We start from the raw sequence: 19610 nt of genomic DNA, 5'->3' as shown, positions 1-19610 counted from the left end.
TTTTAAAATATGTGTGATCACATTGATAAATTTTTACTGACGTATAATTTCAAATTTTGAAAGAAAAAAAAAAGCTTTATCTTAACTCATTGGAGTGCACAATTAAATTTTGTTACATGTATTTTTTAACAGAGTAAAGCATTGGTAAATTTAAGTTGTATAATAATACTCATTTTATTTTATTTCAGGTTGCTGACTAGAGATTTAAATGTCCTTTGTGATGTCAGCCGTTTGAATGAGGTGCTAGAAGTTTGGGTCAATGTACTTCATTCATCTCAAATTGCAGTTATTAAAGCTGTTATTACATTCATTCAAAATTATCATAACCCTAGTGGTCATTCCTATCGAGAAGATGATACTCTCAGAAGTACATGTAGCCAAATTACTAGTCAAGATTCATCACCTAGTGAGAACTGTGAGATAAGTGATCGTTTGGAACAAGAAGATCCTTCTGTTTCTGATTCTAAATCATATGAGGATGATAAACATGTAGAATCCACTCATTCCGGCAACATAGAAATTTCTGATTCGAGTACATTAAGAACTGAAAGTGTTCTTGTTAAATTAGTGAACTTAGAAGACTTTGTGTTTGTTTATGATCCATTCCATTTGACTGTTGAAGATCGCCATATGATATCAGAGCTGGCTATAATGTGCTTTCAAATGAAAATTTGGGGTAAAATCCAAGAAGTAATTGATGTGTGTTCAGCTATTTTAAAGGTTAAGGATAGAATTGAGGAAGCTCTGAAGAATGATAAGAAGGAACACGAAACTCGTGTTAGCCAAGAATTTTCTGACGGTCATCGCTCATCTAGTCATTTAAGACAATCTGAAAGTGCTCATTCCTTACAAAAATCACCTTTGTTCCCAAATAGTGAAATGCCAATCACAAAGAAATCCTTGTCTAACCAATTTAGTGATCCGGGAAAGAGTCTTACAAATGGTGATATTACAGTCACTGACAATGATTGCTCCACGTCTAGTCATAATAGTTTGTGCCATTTAGATGATAATGACTCTCAGTCAGCTGCTTTTGTACAAAATTATTTTCATTTATTTGATGTCCAAAAACTTAGAGAATTTTTAAATGTCTTCAATCTTCCTTGCATCAAAACATGGAGTGTTATGCTTTCTGGTGTATCTTTACTGAATGGACCAGATGATTTCACAAAAAAACTAGCCACAGAACAGATTGATGCAGCTGCCAGTTGCCTTGAACGAAGTTATTTAGGTCCTGTTTTGATCTCCCACCTCCTAAAGTAAGCTTTAAATTATGATTGTCCATTGAAAAAAAATTTGTTTTATGAGAGGTTAACCTTTATAACGTTTTAGAACCATCCAATGTATTTTAAGTATCTCCTTGCTTCAAACATTTAGTCTCTTGAAATTTAATTTATTTCTTCTTAACCTAAATATGTATTCTCATAAATTCTATCAGCAAAGCTAACCACTAAGCATTACAAAGACTACTATATCCCATTTACATTGCTGCCAACTCTAGTGAATTGAGCGTTATATTACTGGATTTTCCAGTTTCTCCTGGGCTACTGGTATAAGAAAAATTATCCTGGATTTTGTACATTTTAGAAAATTCCCTAAGATTGAGAAAATTTCCTAAAAAAATCTGTATTAAAATAGAATTAATACACAATTTATTGTTTGCTTTTATATTTAAATAAGTATTACTGATGCATAATAAAGCAATGTGCATTCATAGTAATCAGTTTAAAGTTTTTTTTTTCAATTTTTAGTTCATTTATATTCAAACACCCTTTTTGGATTAATTAAAAAATCTTTTAACTATCAATAATAAATTACTAGTCTATTACTATTCAAAATGAGTTAACATAATAGGAAAAAAAGCATTTCAAGTTAATTTAATGTCTATCATAAATGAAAAATATTGCAGACCATTTATAGTCATTAGTGTAATAAAGTTTTTGTATTTTGATGACAATAAAAGTCCCTACAATTCCCTATATGTAAATATTTAGTATATTAAGTAACAGTTATCATGAAATTTAAATTATTTCGTGAACTCAACTAGATTTTTTCCTATCCATGTTGGTAGCTAAAAGTATATTAACCAAAAAAAGATGAATGACAGGTTCAAATTTCCAATAAGATAAGATAATTAATGTCACTTTTTTCCATCAAATAAAAATTTGCTTCTTGTATAGTCTTGAATATTATACATGCATCCAAACAAAATGTTGATGCTTTTTGTTTCTTTTATTAACAAGATTCAACTGTGTTACAAATATATGTTAAACTAAAGCATAGTAAAATATTTTTACTTAATTAATTTTTATTGGCAGATTTGTCATTAAAATAAATTAATTTCATTTTTATTTTACAGGATTTTTAAAGTAAACAGTACCAGAGCTGTTGAATTATGTTTACAAAGAAGCTACCATATTACTCCTCTGGATGTTCTATATTTATCAAAGTCTTCTGGAAATCACCCAAAACCATTCTTTGAATATATATCACGAATTTTAGACTGTCTTCCTGCAGTACAAAGGTATGTTAGCCCTAATTTATAAGCCAAATGTGTTTCATTAAGTCTTATTTGTTATGTAGTAATCTGTCAGCGTTTTATAATAGTTAAATGTAATGCTTATTAGAATTTCCAAAAAGATAGATATTATATATTTGAATATATATATGTTGAATGTACAGATATTATATATATATTCTTCTTCTTCCTAATCCCCAAAATTAGCAGGGCTAAACAATGTCCATGAAATTCATGACCCGGAGGAAGTCGGCCACCAAAAGTGGGTTTTCTAGAATGTCCCTCTTGTCCAGTCCAAGACAGTCCAGGATATGTTGGGGAGAAGCCTGCATGTTGTGGCACCTAGGGAAGTTGGGGAAGATTTTAACACTACCCTCGAAAGAAAGAGACTTAAGGTGGCCGCTGGTAAGCGCAGTCTGATCCTTGCGGTTGCGCCGAATGTTGAGTGCACCTCCTGGACGGGTGCTCTGGTACCAGTGATGTTTGGGGGGTACGAGCCAGGAGACATTGTCTTCTTTTTTGATGCCCGTTCCATGAAGGTGAGTGAATTTGGACTCATCAAAGTTTCTTCTGTCCCCTCCTTAGCCAGAGTGTCGGTGATATCATTGCCCAGAACCCCAACGTGAGAAGGGACTTCACACAGTCGTCAGAGGATTTTAAGTTTGTGCAGGATTGAAGCTCATATATATATAGATGCTTTGAATACATAGATATTCCTTATTCAAAGATGATATTGTACCATGGATGTAGAATATCTTCTTTGAATAAGAAATTAATAGTATTTTCAGTTTTAAAGACCATTAAGAGTAGAAATATAAATATAATAGATCTATTTAAGCAATTTGATGAGCTTTCAATTTGATATCTTGTTTGAGTAAATGATTTGTTTATTGTTTAAATTTAATGTTAAGGAGAAAACATTTACCCAAATTGAAGTCGCTTTTCTTTATTTTTGCCTTTGTTAGTAAAATAAACATCTACTATTTGCCAGTTTCAATCAAAAATTTCTATGTTTCCATTTATAAACTATGATATTCTTTGAAATTTTGAACAGTAATGTTTAATTTAACTGAGAAATGATTTATTATGTATTTAAGTTCTTTATTTCTGAAATTCCTTAAATGTAAATTTTTAACTATTATAATATATAATTTTTTTCTTAGGCCGAAAATTTTGGAAAAATTACTACATTTGAAGGAAGTATGCTTAGAATGGATTGATGGAGCTCTTCAAATTGATGTGAAAACTTCAGAAAGCTTGAAGTGCAGCTGTGGCTGGCCAAGGTTCTTATTATTAATTTTTTAGGTTAATATTTTGTCTTTCGTGCACAAATCTCGATTGGCTTGACGCTGATTGCATTAGAAAATATTATTTAATGACCTGTGTTGATATTCAATTATTATGTTGATTGACTAGTATTATAAATTATCAGTAAAAATTGTAAAAATATTTCAAAATAATTAAAATTAGTCATATTTTTTATAAAGGATAAACCTTTTAAAACCTTTATAGGATAACTTTTGTGCCCAGATATTTTCTTCATTTGTTAAAATATATGTTAACAGCATTCACTAAATAAATTCTAAATCATTGCAAAAAGAGAAGATGGTTTCATTTTAACATGAACACAAAAAATATAGAGATAATACCTAGTTTCCAGCAAATTTTTTTTTTTTAAGCCTTTCTATTTATGTAATGTATCTTTTCTTTATTCAAATTATTTAAAAATTAATTTTACGTAAATAGTTATGAAATGAAATGCTTGCTTCTTTAGACCTGGATCACATCTTCATTCATGGAAGTATTCTGAACTACTTTTGCATGTCCTTACTACTTCTAAAGAACTAGACATTGACTTACTGCAAGAGAAATGCTTTTCTGTTGGGTATGTTATTACAGTTTAATTTTGATTATGTTTACTAAATGTTTTTTTATCATTACACTGTATTTCACAAAAGTTTCAAGCATATATATGTATAATATACATATATATAGCACGATAAAGATGAAAAGAATCAAAAGAGAAAAACGAGGAAAATTAAGAAAATAAATTAGTTTTGTTTACTGCGCACAAGCTGCAAGTATATAAAACTCATAAAATAAATTAAAAATATAAAGAACACATAGAAAATAATAAAGATTAATGAAAATAGTAGAAGAAAAATTATTAAAATAAAATAATTTTTTAAAAAAATAATAAATCATTTTGTGTGGTTTTTGTTTCAGCTTTTTAATATATATTTTTTTACATTTTTCTTCTTTTTAAAATATATATATATATGTGTGTGTGTGTGTATATATATATATATATATATATATATATTATTTCAATAATTTTTCTTCTACTCTTTTGAATAATCTTCATTATTTTCCATGTTTTCTCTATAAGTCTGAGACAGAAGCATACTTAAAATAATAATTTTTAACTTACAATATTTTATATTAACTGTACGATTTGAAACTTATTTATTATTCATACATTTCAGTCTGTTAAAGGCATTTAAAAAATAATCTGCTTTAGCACATATTTAATATTTATATTTCTTTTTTCAGATTTTGGTTAGGATCTTTGTCATTGGTTAAGAAATTAAGCTTGAAAGATACTCACAGAAAACTAGTCATTCAATTGGGTGATGTTAGTCTTATTGACATCAATAGCAGCACAGGTACGCTTATCTTAACTATACATTACATTAAAAATATTCAAAATAAGTATAATCTAAAACTTAGAAATGGCACACATATATTTTCTTCTTTTGAAAGTTCTCTTACCCAAAAGGTTGGTAACCTCTATTATAGTTATTTTTAATCTCTGTATTGTTAGGTAAAATAAGTTTTTAAGTAACATTATTAGAAAGTTTTTCCATGCAATCATATTTAATTTAAAATGTTTTCTTGAAAAACAAAGTTCTAATCTGCCTTATAAGAATTGCAACATTTATCATATCAATATTTATCATCAATATGTTAAAAGTTTTTTTTATTTTTTTTTATAATAAAATAAAAAATACTTAACGTAAATTGTACTGAATATTTCTTAAAAAGTTATACTCGTTATAAACTAAAGTAAGAAATGGTTGTTGCATAAATCTTTTTGTAGCATGTAATATTTTATAGTTATGGCTATAAATTATTACAATAAAAATAAGTTTAAAAGTTTGTATTGAACAAATCTTAAATGTGCAGAACATGTGCTTTCATAAATTGATGCACAGTACATATATACAGATATCAACAATATTTCTTTTTAACTTTAGTATTATCAAAAAAATATGTGTGATATGAAATATATGATTTAGAGGGTTCACACAACTGTGTATGATTCTCATCAAGTCATTTACAAATATTGCCAAAATCATATTAAAAGACATGTTTTTTGAGTATTTGTCATTAATTATATTTAAATGATAGTTAAAAAAGTTGAACATCAATCTACCCTGTTATATTTTATGAACCTCTAAAACATAAACAGTCCTTTTGGATCACTAAAATTTTATTACTGGCTTGAACCCTAATCATTTATCTATATAAGATTTTTAATTACGGCAAAATTCTTAACTATATACCTTCATTTAAAAAGTAAAAATCATTTGTTAATAATTTTACGGTTGCTTCTCGTTTTCGTAGGTTACTTCCCGTCCAGTCCTGAAGAATGGCAAGAGTTTTTTGCTCTTTTTGCACAATCATCTGTTAAAAACGAGTCTGTAAACTGTCTCATGTGTGATTTAGAATACAGTAGTTCTACAGAATTTTGTCAGAATCCCTGTGAAGATGAAAAATGGAAGTGTACTTTGACATGGGAAACAATTTCTACCACTGCCTTATCCAGTCTTGATTCAATCAAAGTATTAGAAATATTGAGGGGCTTAAGTATTCCTAATGGAGCTTTAACACCAGCCTTCTACCAGTCTGTCATGAAGTCTTTCGTTATTAATAAAAAACAGAGGTAAACATTAAAAAATAGTTAAAATTATCATAAATTATTCTTCGATTAATAAAAATATCTGTAATTTTATATTGTCTTAAATGAAAATAATATTATGTTCTATTGAAATTGTATAGCAAAGTAATCTGTGTAATTATAATGTATTGTAATTTGTTTAATAGCAATGTTGTAAACCAGTGTCATTGAGGTTAATTAGGATACTTTTCACTTGCTGAAATGGAAATTTTTTATTGTCTGTTAATGAATTGAGATCACTAAATTGATTTATACAAATTTCAATTTATTTTTAAATTGAGTTTAAATTTTTCTTCTAAATAAATCAAGTACGAACTTTAAAAAAATAAATAATAATTATTAATAGTTTTGTCGTAAGACCATTTTAATGAACTACTTTATTTGACGTCATGAGCATAAGTATCTATAGGAAGAAAACATATAGGGTTGCGGTCGGCTCAGTCTGTTATCGTGTCGCTTTTACCGTTGGTTGAGAGTTGATGTCATAATTGCAATCTTGGCAGCCGAAAAATGACCGGCATGTATACACAGCAAAGTGCACTTTAAATCTGTTATGGCTGGAGTCCTCTCGTAGTAGTGGTGTAGAAGTTTGTAAGTAAACGTACCAGCTCAGACAGGTTGTCTGACTAGTTTCAAAATTAGGTGGCTTTCTTACCATGACCATTAAAATATAGAGCCCAAAAGTAGGGCTAACTGCTTGACCATGGTTGAATGATGGAATGAGTATTTATAAACATAGCTTCATTAAGATGAAGTACCTGCTTTACTTTAACTTATAATAAAAAATTTTATTGAAAAATCAGTCCTTGTTCATTGCATTAAACTTTGTGCATAATTTCTTGCTGAACCAGATTCTGAAATCTAAAGATGAGTTGATGTCTTGTCCTGTTAACAATAACAGGTAATCTTGCCATGTCTTGTTAACAATAACAGGTTAATTAAATCTTTAAAAAATAACACCTAAACTTTGTGATCAATTTATAAAATGAAAAACATTTGTTAACAGTTGCTTTGATTTTAAAAAAAACTTTGTTGTTCAAAAATATTAAGAATGCAATAAAAAGACTGCTAATCAAGCATCATTATCTAGCAAACAACACACACATGAGCAGCTTTTTTTGTGACAATTGCACTCTGAAATAAAGTTGTTTATGTATGTATTTATCCAGCTATGATTTGTGTTGTGCTTTGATTAGCCACTTTATTCCTTTCATTTTAATTGCATAAAGTTTGTGAAAGATATTTGATTTCTACAATAAAAGTCAAGTCAATCTTATATCATAGTTTGTTTTATTCTACTAAATCGAACTATAACAACTTATATAATATAATTTTTGTAGTGCCTTAAAGCAAACTACGTTAGCGACTGTTGGAAGCTATCTCTGGTCTAGAAAGCTAAAAAGTTTATCACCTGAAGTAAGAAAATTTTCATTGATGTTGAAACATCTTTGCTTACAATGGTTCTTTTAGAATTTTAATTATTTGCTCAAAATTTTCAGTTACGGCAAGTGTTTCTGAAGGAGAAAGAGAAACCGAGTGCTTCTACTAATCCTAAAACAAAGGTAATTTTTTTGTTACTTGTTAGCAATCATTTGTATTTGTAAAGTAAATAATAAAAGTTAAACTTATTTAAAATTACCATTTCTATGGAGTTTTACTTTTTGAACTGCTGGCTTTTAAACCTTAGGGCACCACTGTCCTTTATATATTTTTTTCTGATGCACTTATTAAAAGTAAAAGTATATTTTGGTATGTTTTAATTATAAAAAACAGTCTAATAGTTATTAAAAAAATCTATTAGATTTTCGGAATTGAATTTTTTCTAAAGTGTAAAATCCAAAAAAACTAGTTTGAATTTTTGTTTCATCCAGATTCCGAAATGTATTAATAATTAATTTTCTGAATTAAAGAAAGTTCAAAATGAATTACTGTTTCTATTAAATCTAAATTAGTGCAAATTTGAAAAATTATTGTTTGCAATTTAACCATAATCAAAAAATTTTACTTTTAACCGAAAAAGGGACAGTGGTGTCTGATTGAACGATTTCAAAACAAAAAATTTTTAAAATGCTGAATTTAATATTTTTCATTTATTTTGACTTAAATTAATACAGAAACATGAAAAATTTGTTTGATGCAATTTCTGTGTCAAAGGGTTAAAGAAGAAAATCTGTTTTACAATTTTTTAAAGCTATTTTTAATCCTCAAAGAAGTTTTCTTCAAAATGATCCTTATTATTAAAAACAGAATCGAAAGATGAAAAAAAAATTTTATGTATAAAAGTAAAATAAATAAAAGTTTCTTACGTAAAATTCGCTTAATTTTGAGAACAGAATGAAATATAATTAAATTTAGAAGACAAAATAAAATGATAAAGTTCCTGAAGTAAGTTATTACTATTTTTTTCTTTTTATAAAAATAGGAGAGTATATTTTTGAGCTTGGTCTCATATATGTCTAAAATTGGCACAAATTTCAAACTTTGTTTTTTAAAGTTTTCCCCCCAAAGGTTTTTTAGTTTACAATCATTGAAATTATTGATTGATACTAATAGTAACTAATTTATTAGGTGAAAGATTTCAGAAGGGCTACTCATTCTTATTTAGAAGAACCAGAAAGTCATTGGGGCATTAAAATATCCTTAAAGACTGTCTGTAAAGCTTGTAAAATGCCACTGACTTCACATTTATCTTCTTCTCAAGGGGGAGTCACAGTTTATAGATGCGGTAAGTTATGATATATTTTGTTTTTATTTATATTTTTTTATTTGAAATTATTATATCAATTTTGTACTTTTGTATGTGAATTTTGCAGGGATTCAATAACATTTATAATTATGCACAATCCATGTCTGTGAAATTGCTGAATTAGTTTGTCCAAACTTTACTATTCAAAAATAAATTGACATACTGGCAAAACTGAAATTCGAAACCAAACCAATCTGTTCTTTAAGCAAAGAAGGAGTTGAAATGTATTGACTCTACTATGAAATTCCTCTTATTATAAGAAAATGTTCTCTGTATGCAGTCCAGAGCTAAAGTTGCAAACAGTTGTAAGATGTTTAGTGACCAATTTTTTTATTTACCTCTAAATAATCTTTGATATTTGAAATAAGTTTTAGTTTTCCTTTCGAAAATGCACCGAATTTAGTAAACCAGGGATATGCAGTCAATGGTCTGTATGCCAAAAATGGCCCTTGAAAACTTTCAACATGGCTTCTAAACTATTGTTAATATTAAAAAGCAAATATCAGAAAAATCTTTCTCAGCTTTGACCTTAAATTTCAGATCTAGTTTTGTTTTGGTCAGACTGATTGTATTCATTTCATTTTACAAGTTTTATTTGTGGCAATGGATATAGTACTTACAATGAAGTGTTGTTTCTTTCAGAATTATACAAGCAAATTAGAAAAAGAAGAATTTAAAAAAAATTACTTTCAGAATTTCAAACACAATTTGCATTAATCTGATAATTTGCACCCTAGTAAAAAAAAATTCATTTATTAGGTTATACCTATTAATTTCAGATAGTCTAAATACAAACTACATTTTTATGATTGCTTTTGTTGGCACTCTTCATAGTATTTTCTAGTTTTTAGAATCCACCATTCAAAAATGGTTGCATTGTCTTGTAGTAAGCTAATGAACAATATTTACAAATGTTAAACTTTTAAACATGTTTACTATATTCAAAAAGTTTTATATTTTTCTCATGATTTTTATAACACATTGTTAAAATGACTAAATCTGTTTATATCTGTGAACAGGACATTCCTATCATACGGCTTGCTCAAGTGAAGGATTCTGTATAGCATGCCTTAAACCTGGTGATGAAGATGGATGATTTATTTTCGATGTGCCAAATACTATTCTATCCCCATCTAGCAGGTTTTAATATATAAATTAAGATAGTCTTCATTTAAATGCTATCTATTCTTCATTGATTACTGTCACAATTTCTTTGCTCAGGTTTAATATAAATATGAAATCTATTTAACACTTGATTGTGTAATTGAAATGTCATATATTTTGAAATTTTCTCTCCAAGTCTTCTTTTCTAAGTTATCCATCGATAAACTTACAACGAATTTCAATGTAACATTTCTTAACATCTTTTGTTTCAAACATTTTTTTAATTATTTTAAATAATGTCATTTCCTTGTCCAATCTGTTTTCTTTGAAAATGGGATAGGTGTCTCAAGTCTACAGAATTTATATTATCTCTTCGCTTTTCCCCTCTCTATTAGCATGGTTTTGGAAAATTTTACTTTCTCCTTACGACAGTACATTTTAAGAAGAAGTTGGAATTTACTAACGTTGAGAAAAGGCGAAATTCGCTGAAGCCAAAGTAACAGAGGTGTTAAAATGTAGAAAGCCAGGGCATCGTGTATCCTTGAGACACCTATTTTATTTACAAAAAGTATAATAATTTTCATTTATGCTCAAATATTTTCGGTTTTGAAAAATACATAGTTATCATACCATGACGTAAGTGTTCAGATTATGCAGCTATTTTGAACTTTCCACAAATGGAGGCATATGGACTAATGTGTAGTCTTTTTCTTTTCTCTTCATTGCCGAAATTTACTTATGATTGTTTATTGTAAAACATATGTTTGTTTTTGAATGGTTATGTTATTGTTATTGATTTTGTGTTAGTTAAAGTAAAAGTATTTATCTTTTTTCTGAATTAAGTATTAAATTTAGTTATGTATGCTGTTTAAGATGTATTTATGACATATTTTGAGTTGGTATATTATATTTGTGTTTGAATAAGATTGACACATTGTATTTATTTTAAAATATACATTCAACAGTATAATTACATATAGTGCTAGTTTATTATTATTATTTTTTAGTTTAAATTTGTTTATTTATATGCTTTTATTATGCGAGTAATTTAATACTTTCAATTTAAATGTGCACTGTATCATAAGTTATATTTTATAATGTTTGTTCCATTAGCTAAATTCATAATCAACATAGGTTTAAAAAACAAAACTTTTTTTAATCAATTCTGAAAATAAGAGTTACATTTCCGGCTAATATTTTATGAGTTCCACAATTGTCATCATTGATGTCACTTGATTAGTATTTTTTATTAGTATAAATAGTTTATCCATTCTTTAGTTATTTTCCAGCTGATGCAATCATTCAACAAATAATGAGTGTTATAATTTTAAAATTACACATTAAATGCTTGACAGTATAGATAAATTAATTTCTCCGTTATTGCTCTTGTAACTAATGACTGTTTTTAAAATCATTAGTTTGTAACTGTAACTATTTCAAAAGTAACATAATATTTTGACAAGTTACTAAATCATGTCTAATTTTTGTGATGCATCCGTTGCTCTAAATAACAGTCATTTTTAATTTTGACATCAGCAAAAATTTGTGTGCTTCTAAAAGTTCATTTGCTTTCAGAAGGTAATATTTGCAGAAAATAATTGTTGCTAATTTTAACTTGATTATTATACATTTTAAAAGGTATAAATTCTAAATTTCTATTGTGTATGAAAACATTTAAAGAAAATGTAAAATAATGTTTCATGTAATTAAAAAAGCTTTTAAACAATTCAGAACAAAAAATTACAAGATGCAACCTTTATTTATGATAGGAACTTAGAAATTAATAATCGATTAAAAATATTCTTATAAGCTATATATATTTTTCAATTGTTTTGTTAACACAAAATATTTATTATTATAAACTGTTTCTCTATATATTAATAACTATGCAGTCTCATTTCTATTTGTTTTCATCTATTCTTTTGTCTAGTTGCTTCATAATAATTATTCAAAGTATAAGAATAGTGCTCAAAGCCCTTATTTCCCATTCATCTGGTATATAAAATTTTATGTACCATAACCATATTAACTGACAATTTATTTTAATCAGGTCCAAATTAATTATAAAGCCTGATAAAATGTGATGATCTGTCTTTCAAGTTTGTGTATCCTACCTAATTGTGCAATGATTTGATTGATAAAAGTGAAATATTTGATATTTTCTTTATTTTCCTTGAGAATTTGCATTTATTATTATTTATTCAAGAGGTAGGTAATTTATTTACGTCGCACTAGATTTACACAGTGGGCTATTGCTTAAGGTCTGGTGCATCCTTGAGGATGATCCGAAGACTTGCCATTACAATTTCGATCCTCTGCAGAGGGGATGGCTCCCCTGCATTGGTAGCCCGACTACCTGAGCCAAGTTGAGCACTCTATGGTAGAACGGTTTAACAAGGAACAGATTCTGTACACCAGTGTTCCCCAAAGTGTAGTACGTGTACATCCAAGGGTACAGGAACAGTTTAGCGGGGCTACGCGTTCTTATGCGAAGTATCTTACAACAAACGAAAATTTTATTTAAAAACAAAGCTAGCCATGAAGATTTACGATTATTATGTATTTTTCTATAGGCTATTTTTTGCAGAGTTAACAGTAAATAATTAGTGGTGTCAACAGCCAGTTGTGATTTTTAACTTTTGTGCAATTTTTTTATAGTAAAAATAAATTCANTAAAATAGAAGAGAATAATTTTTAAAATTGGTCTTAGATTAAGGTCCTTGAAAATTTTGTTGAGGTCCTTGAAAAGTCCTGGAAAGTCCTTGAATTTCAATCTCATCATAGAGTGGGAACCCTGTACAACAAACGAAAATTTCAAAAACTTTTATTTAAAAACAAAGCTAGCCATGAAAATTTACGATTATTACGTATTTTTCTAAAGGCAATTTTTTGCAGAGTTAAGAGTAAATAATTAGTGGTGTCAACAGCCAGTTGTGATTTTTAACTTTTGTGCAATTTTTTTATGGTAAAATTACATTAATTTTTTAATTAGTGGCACACAGCGTTACCAAAAATTTAGAAAGGGTACACAAAAGTCATAAGTTAGGGAAACACTGCTGTACACCCTCAGTTCCTTATGATCAGCCCACTGCGGTACTATTTATTCAAGAAAATAAAACATCTAAATATTACAAGTACCGTTTGGTTTATTTGTTACAATTATATTTTACATTTAGAATTTTTATATGCTTAAATGAACAGCTTTCAATAATGTTAATAATATTTCATTAAAGTAGTTATCATTTAAAGTTTAATAGTTTAGTTTATCAATATATTTAAATTATATTTCTGATACTAGTAGAATGCTTACTACCACTCAATCTTACTGTCTGAAAGATAAGGAGACTAAGGCCCTAGCTTGCTTTATTCACCGACATTCACAATTACATGTCTAAAAGATTAGGAGACTAAGGCCCTTGCTTGCTTTATTCATCAACATTCACTATTACATAGCATAGATTACATTACAATTACTGAACATAGATTTAGTTTTACAGATTTATCTTCCTATTCTATAAGGACAAACTTTACACTTAATCAATTTCCTCAGTTACCATTGTAACTTTATAAACAAATGATTTATTTGAATTTAATTTTTGGTTCCTTTGTAAAAGTGGACAATTATCTTTTCATGATATATAGAGAAATGAATATTAGAAAATAAATCGTTCCCGTGAGCTTTGATTGCATATTTAGATTGGTTTTAAAAATATCTCTCCACTTTCATTAATTATTCTATAATTTTGAAGAGTTATTTAACTACATGCTTTAATTCTGCTAAAGATATTGTACGAAAATATCAGCTGAATGGTTATTTTCAGATGATCAGCCCCGTAAAAATGTACATTCTGCTATATAAGTGGGCAGATATGTAGGTATAAATTTTATTTGTAGTTAATTGCACTTTGTAATATTTTACACTGGAAATATTTAAATGAGAAACTTTTTGCTACTCAGGAAAGTTAGAAAAGATCAAATATTTTGCTTGAATCAACTTTTATTATGTATTTTTTATATAAAAAATTTAATAAATTATGTCCATTTCTGAGCTATCCACTTCCAGTTAGATACCATTTCTGAGCTATCCACTTCCAGTTAGATATTCATATTTAAGCTTTCCTTTATACTTCCTTATTCCTTTAAACTAATGGAAATCAAATTTTGCTACTTATTTTTGTAAAGTACAAATGTATTTTAGACATTGCACTACTTTTGCTACTTAACTTATTATCGAAGAGAACCACATAGTGTCACATATTTTTTATCTTGTAGCCTAGCCATTGTATTTACTTTTTCTCTAGCGTCACATCCATACTTACATTTATGGCATTATAACATTCTTTTATATTATATCAATTTTCCTAATTCCACTTATCGTAAAATGATAGTACTCATCTTTTAGCTGGGTACCAGGAAAATCCCTGCAACAAAATAGCCACTTAAGTTTTTAAAGTGCTTAAAAGGAAGGAAACTTAATGTTATTTACGATATAATAATTAGATAATAAAATACGTTTTCAAAATTTGTTTCCTAATTGTTGTTAATAGAAATTTTAAAACTAGGTGGAAAAATTACTACTATTTACTTTATTTATGCATTGGAGTATTGCTCAGCTTATGATGATTTAACTTGTTGATTTTCATCTGGTACACAGCTAATGGATGATTTCCAAGATGAGTGAATGATTAAGTTCCTATTTGATTTGCTGTTTTAAAAGTTAATTAATCTGCGAAATATTTATAGATTGTAGAGTACAAAGAGAAACTGAATCATCCTGTATTACTCTTGATGTAATGATGGGATCTTAAGGTTCTAGGGCTCAACTTTAGGTTTGAGGAGTGATCTCAAATATGCTAATTGGTTCAGACGATATTTTAAGATACGAAATCAAACACAAAAATGTACCTTCTCTGAATAATAGCCTTTTTTTTTTTGGTGGATTCAGTTCAGATTTCTGACCCTCAAAACATTGATAGTTTAGTCAGGTAACTGGTTATTTATGCGAATCAAAAAATTTGTGTAGAGTCCAAAAATTTTTATCCAACAAAAAATTCCCAGCTTTACGATTCTGCATATTCAAGGTCATCCCTGGAACCATTAAAGATTGAGTTCTTGCATGAAGTTTCAATCATTAGATTGAATTTTGTTTTTTTTTTATTTCACGCACATTGTACATATTTATGTATAATTAACCCACTAGTGGCTTAGCGAATGGGCAAAATTGGGAGAATGTTTCTCCTCTATACATTATTCCCTTATTCATTAACATGGAAAAGCCCGTTTTTCTATGCGGAGAAGACTGCAGGTTAAAATACGACTTTTTACATGCAGAACCGCCCGTGGGTTATATTAAACTTGATTTCGCATTATTTGGTCGAAATGAAATTTAGGATATATTATAAAGAGGAAATTTTACTATTTATGTAAAAAGTTTAGAATTTTTTTTTTGCTCCAAGTGAGCTAATTTTGACGGTATATTCAGCAAACAGAGAAATGTTTATACCAGTTAACTTTATAATATTAAAACATTCAGTAAAAACGTGTGGTGAATAAATTTTAAAATTGAACAATTTTCTGATGAAAATAAATTTTATTTCCTATAAAAGTAAAATATATCTTCAAAAATATTTTCTTCATGGCAAAATTAAAATCTTTGAGTATTTTGTTCATAATGTGGTAATATAAGTTACCTATTAAAATTTCAAATTTAAATGGAATCAGTAAGAAGTTCAATTACTTCTGCAGCTGTAAAGAACTAATTAATGTTTTTTTGCTATGTTTAAAAACAGTATTGATTCATTTATTATAAAGTTTTATAAATTAATACTCACTCCATTTGTAATAAATATAGTATACTAAATTTTAATGAAATTTAAAATTTGCTGAATTTAAAAAATTCAACATTGTTAATAAGGAACTAATAAAAGAATTTTATCCTGTATAAAAATACCATTAACATTTCTAAGTTTATATTGTGCTTGGAGTTAGAAATATTCTCTGTGCAAAAACTATGGAGCAAAATTGAAAAGCACAACTATGAAATTGAATGAATGTATTTTTTAAAAAAATTATCTGGTAAAAAAAATCACATATCAAATGAATTATTAAAGATACATTTATTTCACCCAAAAATAAAACTTAATTTATCTTATCTAATCATAATTGCACATCTACTGCATTTTATTGCTTACTATGTAAAAAGTAGTCCATTTATAGACTTAGATAAAAACAATTTCTAAGCTATTATAAATGTAGAAAGCAATGCCTTTTAAAAATACAATTGATTGCAGCTGTAAAAATGCAATTAATTTTATTACATATAATATTTAGTTGCTACTTATAGGTAAAACTCTATGGTTCATTTCAGTATACAAATATATATGTACTTAATACTTTTAACCCTCCAAGTGGTAAATCTCTGAGCAATACTATACTGAAACTTTTGCTCTTACACACTACTTTCCCATTGAATAATCTGGGGAAAAGTAATTTTTTGGATAAAGTGGAGGCTAGCGCTCGAAGGGTTAATTGATTCTGGGAAAAAATCTGAACTTCCTTATCTATATCTATACAATTTTTATTGTTAGTATAATAAATTGGTGTTTGTATTTTGATAATTTTTTTAACAATATTTGCTTTGTTTGCCTCAGTTTTAATATTATTGCATTCATTAAAAATGAAATCAAAATTATATCCAGAAATTTAAGCAATGCTTTTTGTATTTATTAATAGCATTATTTGTGATAGTAGATGAATATTGTGATATTATGTGTTTGTTTCAAATTAGAATGAGATTTTATTGTAAATAAAAGTTTTTAATAAAAGTAATAATTTTTGTTCTCTGTTAACTTTTTATGCCACATTTAGTATAAATACTTTTTGTTAATTTTAAATTAATATTTATTTAATTTTTAACTCTTGTAGTATTCTAGTTCCACAATTTAGTTTTCAATGTTAGCTTATAAAATAAGAATCTCAGGACAGATTTTTTTTTTATAAGCAATTGATATTCCTACAAAGATTGATAAATCGTTCTTATTTTAAAGGGTGGGGGGCAGATCGCGAAAAAAGCATTTAAAACTGCAATTACTTTTGAACAAATTAAAATTTCGAGGAAAAAAAATTTATAATTTCATAAATTCATAAATAAAATTAACCCTTTCAACATGTCAAATTTCAACTCAGTAGTTACATTTCTGCAATCTGCAGAGCAACCCGCATTGTGTTTTTCACTACAAGTTTAATAGTTAATATTTCTCGATTTATTAATCAAATTTTATTTTATCCCATCGTGCTCCTGTACATTTTTTTACACCCGTTTGTAATTTCAAGTTTTTAAGTCTTGTAGTTTTTGTGAAGCAAATCATTTATATTAAGCCAAAAAATATTCTTTAAATTGCAGTAACTTTAAAAAAAAATGTGCCTTTCAGCACAACTTTGTAGTTGCATTTCTGTGGGTTGTAAAGCGGCACGCGTAGTATCTCTTTTACTACAAGTTTAACTAATAATACTTCTCGGACTAATTATCAAATGTTAATTATTTTAATCCGTCGTACTCTTGGTGCATCTTTCCAAACCTCATCGTAATTTCAAGTTTCTAGATCTTAAGTTTTTTCAAAACAAAATGTAATGTAAAATTTAATAACTAAAGCAATGGAGGCTCTTTCAATTTTTTAATACAGACTAACAACTACAATAAGCTAAACTAGCAAATTTTAAAATGTAATATTATTGTACATTGTAGTTTTCAGTGTTATGTAACTTTAACACTCAATCCAACGTGCTCATTGTAACTTTTACATGCAATTTCAAGTTAAATGTGTTTAAACTTTGAAACACGCTAAACTTATGGACTTTTCAATGTTATTTTTATGTTCGTCAATAATTTATAATGCAGTGCATTTATAAGATGTCTGTCGACCTTGCCAATTCCCATTCTTCCAGATACGACGGTTATATTGGGTTAAGGGTAATTGAGAAGAGGTTGTTAATAGAGAGATTTTGCTTTTCATGGTACCACTATGCACATTCACATATGTATATTCTGCACTGTGCAGTAACCACAAGCCAATCCAAGGTCTCTATAGTGCTTGTACAGGACATCTGATCATGAACCAGGAGTGTAGCTAAGATTTATAGTGCTCGAAGACAAATTTGATTTTTGCGCCCCCTAGCAATATATGAGTCGCTCAGAAGCCAATGCGGTTAAGTCCAAAACACAAAAATCGAGAAAAATTAATGTTTTTTGATACATTAGTTTTTAAAATTCTTGGTTTGTTAGTTTAATTAGAAAAGTGTATAAAGTCTTTTTTCGAGGTGTAAACTCTGCAAAAAAACAAGATATGTACAGGATGTGTAAATAAAAACGTAAGTATTTATTGAAATAATGACAGCATCTTAAAAATTTTAGGACTTATACCTTTTGGCAGCTGAAAAAGATAAGAAATTTATTTCAAAGTTGATGTAAAAAAATATTGATAAAAGGTGGACTTATTCACAATGGCTTCTGAAATTATTATACAGCTATTAAAAAAGCTATTCATTATTATTCAGAAGCTATTAAAAAAGGGCTGTCTAACCTAGAAAAAAGTAACCAACGAGTTTCCAAAAACCTCAAAATTTCCAAAAATCAGAAAATATCAAAAAATGGACTTAACCGCATTGGCTTCTGAGCGTCTCATATCAGAATAGAGTATTGCTATACCTACTTCCCAAAGCCATTTTGAGTTTTCAATTTTGTAAAAACTGAAATCTGAACTTAGGATTGGATTGTAAAGTGCACATTGAATAAAATTTTGTAAATTTTAAACCGCGTTATTTTAAAGCAACGTTACTCAATAAAAATTACCATTGGATTTAGTTAAAGATTTAATACGTTGTATATTATACTGATGCGCTTTCCGTTAAAGAAACGCATTTTTCATTCTATTCTGTTAAAGACAATTTACGGTAACAAAAAAAAAAATTAGGTAAATCTGATTAAAAATCGAAGTTATGAGAATTTTGTTCTATGATTGGCGTTGAAAAACCAACCTAATTCTGAGTTTACGGCTGCGAATGTTCAACTCCTTAGCCTTGTAATTTTAGACCCAATTCAGTAGACAAAGGAACTCCTGAGAGCCGCGATGGCTCAGGGGATAAAGAGTTCGAATCCCAGTCGATACGAATTCCGCATCCGGCTTGCACCGTTCACAGTGCTGACGTGAAATATCCTCAGTGGTAGACGGATCATGAGTTTGAGTCCCCTTACCATCAGGTTCTCGTGGTCTTCTGCTCCATGT

At 28.0% G+C, this 19610-nt stretch overlaps 1 protein-coding gene across 3 annotated transcripts in view; it reads left to right on the top strand.

Annotated features, from left to right (window-relative positions):
* Positions 1–11105, top strand: part of LOC107454818 (serine-rich adhesin for platelets) — a 31332-nt gene extending 20227 nt beyond the window's left edge. For all 3 annotated transcript variants that reach the window (XM_043042536.2, XM_071177589.1, XM_043042537.2), the window contains 10 exons: positions 189–1259; positions 2360–2524; positions 3682–3801; positions 4293–4403; positions 5072–5184; positions 6146–6464; positions 7820–7895; positions 7979–8041; positions 9048–9204; positions 10245–11105. In XM_043042536.2, coding sequence (XP_042898470.1) covers positions 189–1259; positions 2360–2524; positions 3682–3801; positions 4293–4403; positions 5072–5184; positions 6146–6464; positions 7820–7895; positions 7979–8041; positions 9048–9204; positions 10245–10321 — 2272 coding nt within the window. In that variant the 3' untranslated portion in view covers positions 10322–11105. The remainder of the gene's footprint in view (positions 1–188; positions 1260–2359; positions 2525–3681; positions 3802–4292; positions 4404–5071; positions 5185–6145; positions 6465–7819; positions 7896–7978; positions 8042–9047; positions 9205–10244) is intronic.
* The last annotated feature ends 8505 nt before the right edge of the window (positions 11106–19610 follow it).

This window comes from Parasteatoda tepidariorum, chromosome 2 (genome assembly GCF_043381705.1).
Source record: "Parasteatoda tepidariorum isolate YZ-2023 chromosome 2, CAS_Ptep_4.0, whole genome shotgun sequence".
Taxonomy (NCBI): Eukaryota; Metazoa; Arthropoda; class Arachnida; order Araneae; family Theridiidae; genus Parasteatoda; species Parasteatoda tepidariorum.
Note: the sequence above shows the minus strand (reverse complement) of the source record. Positions and strands in the feature narration are given on the sequence as shown.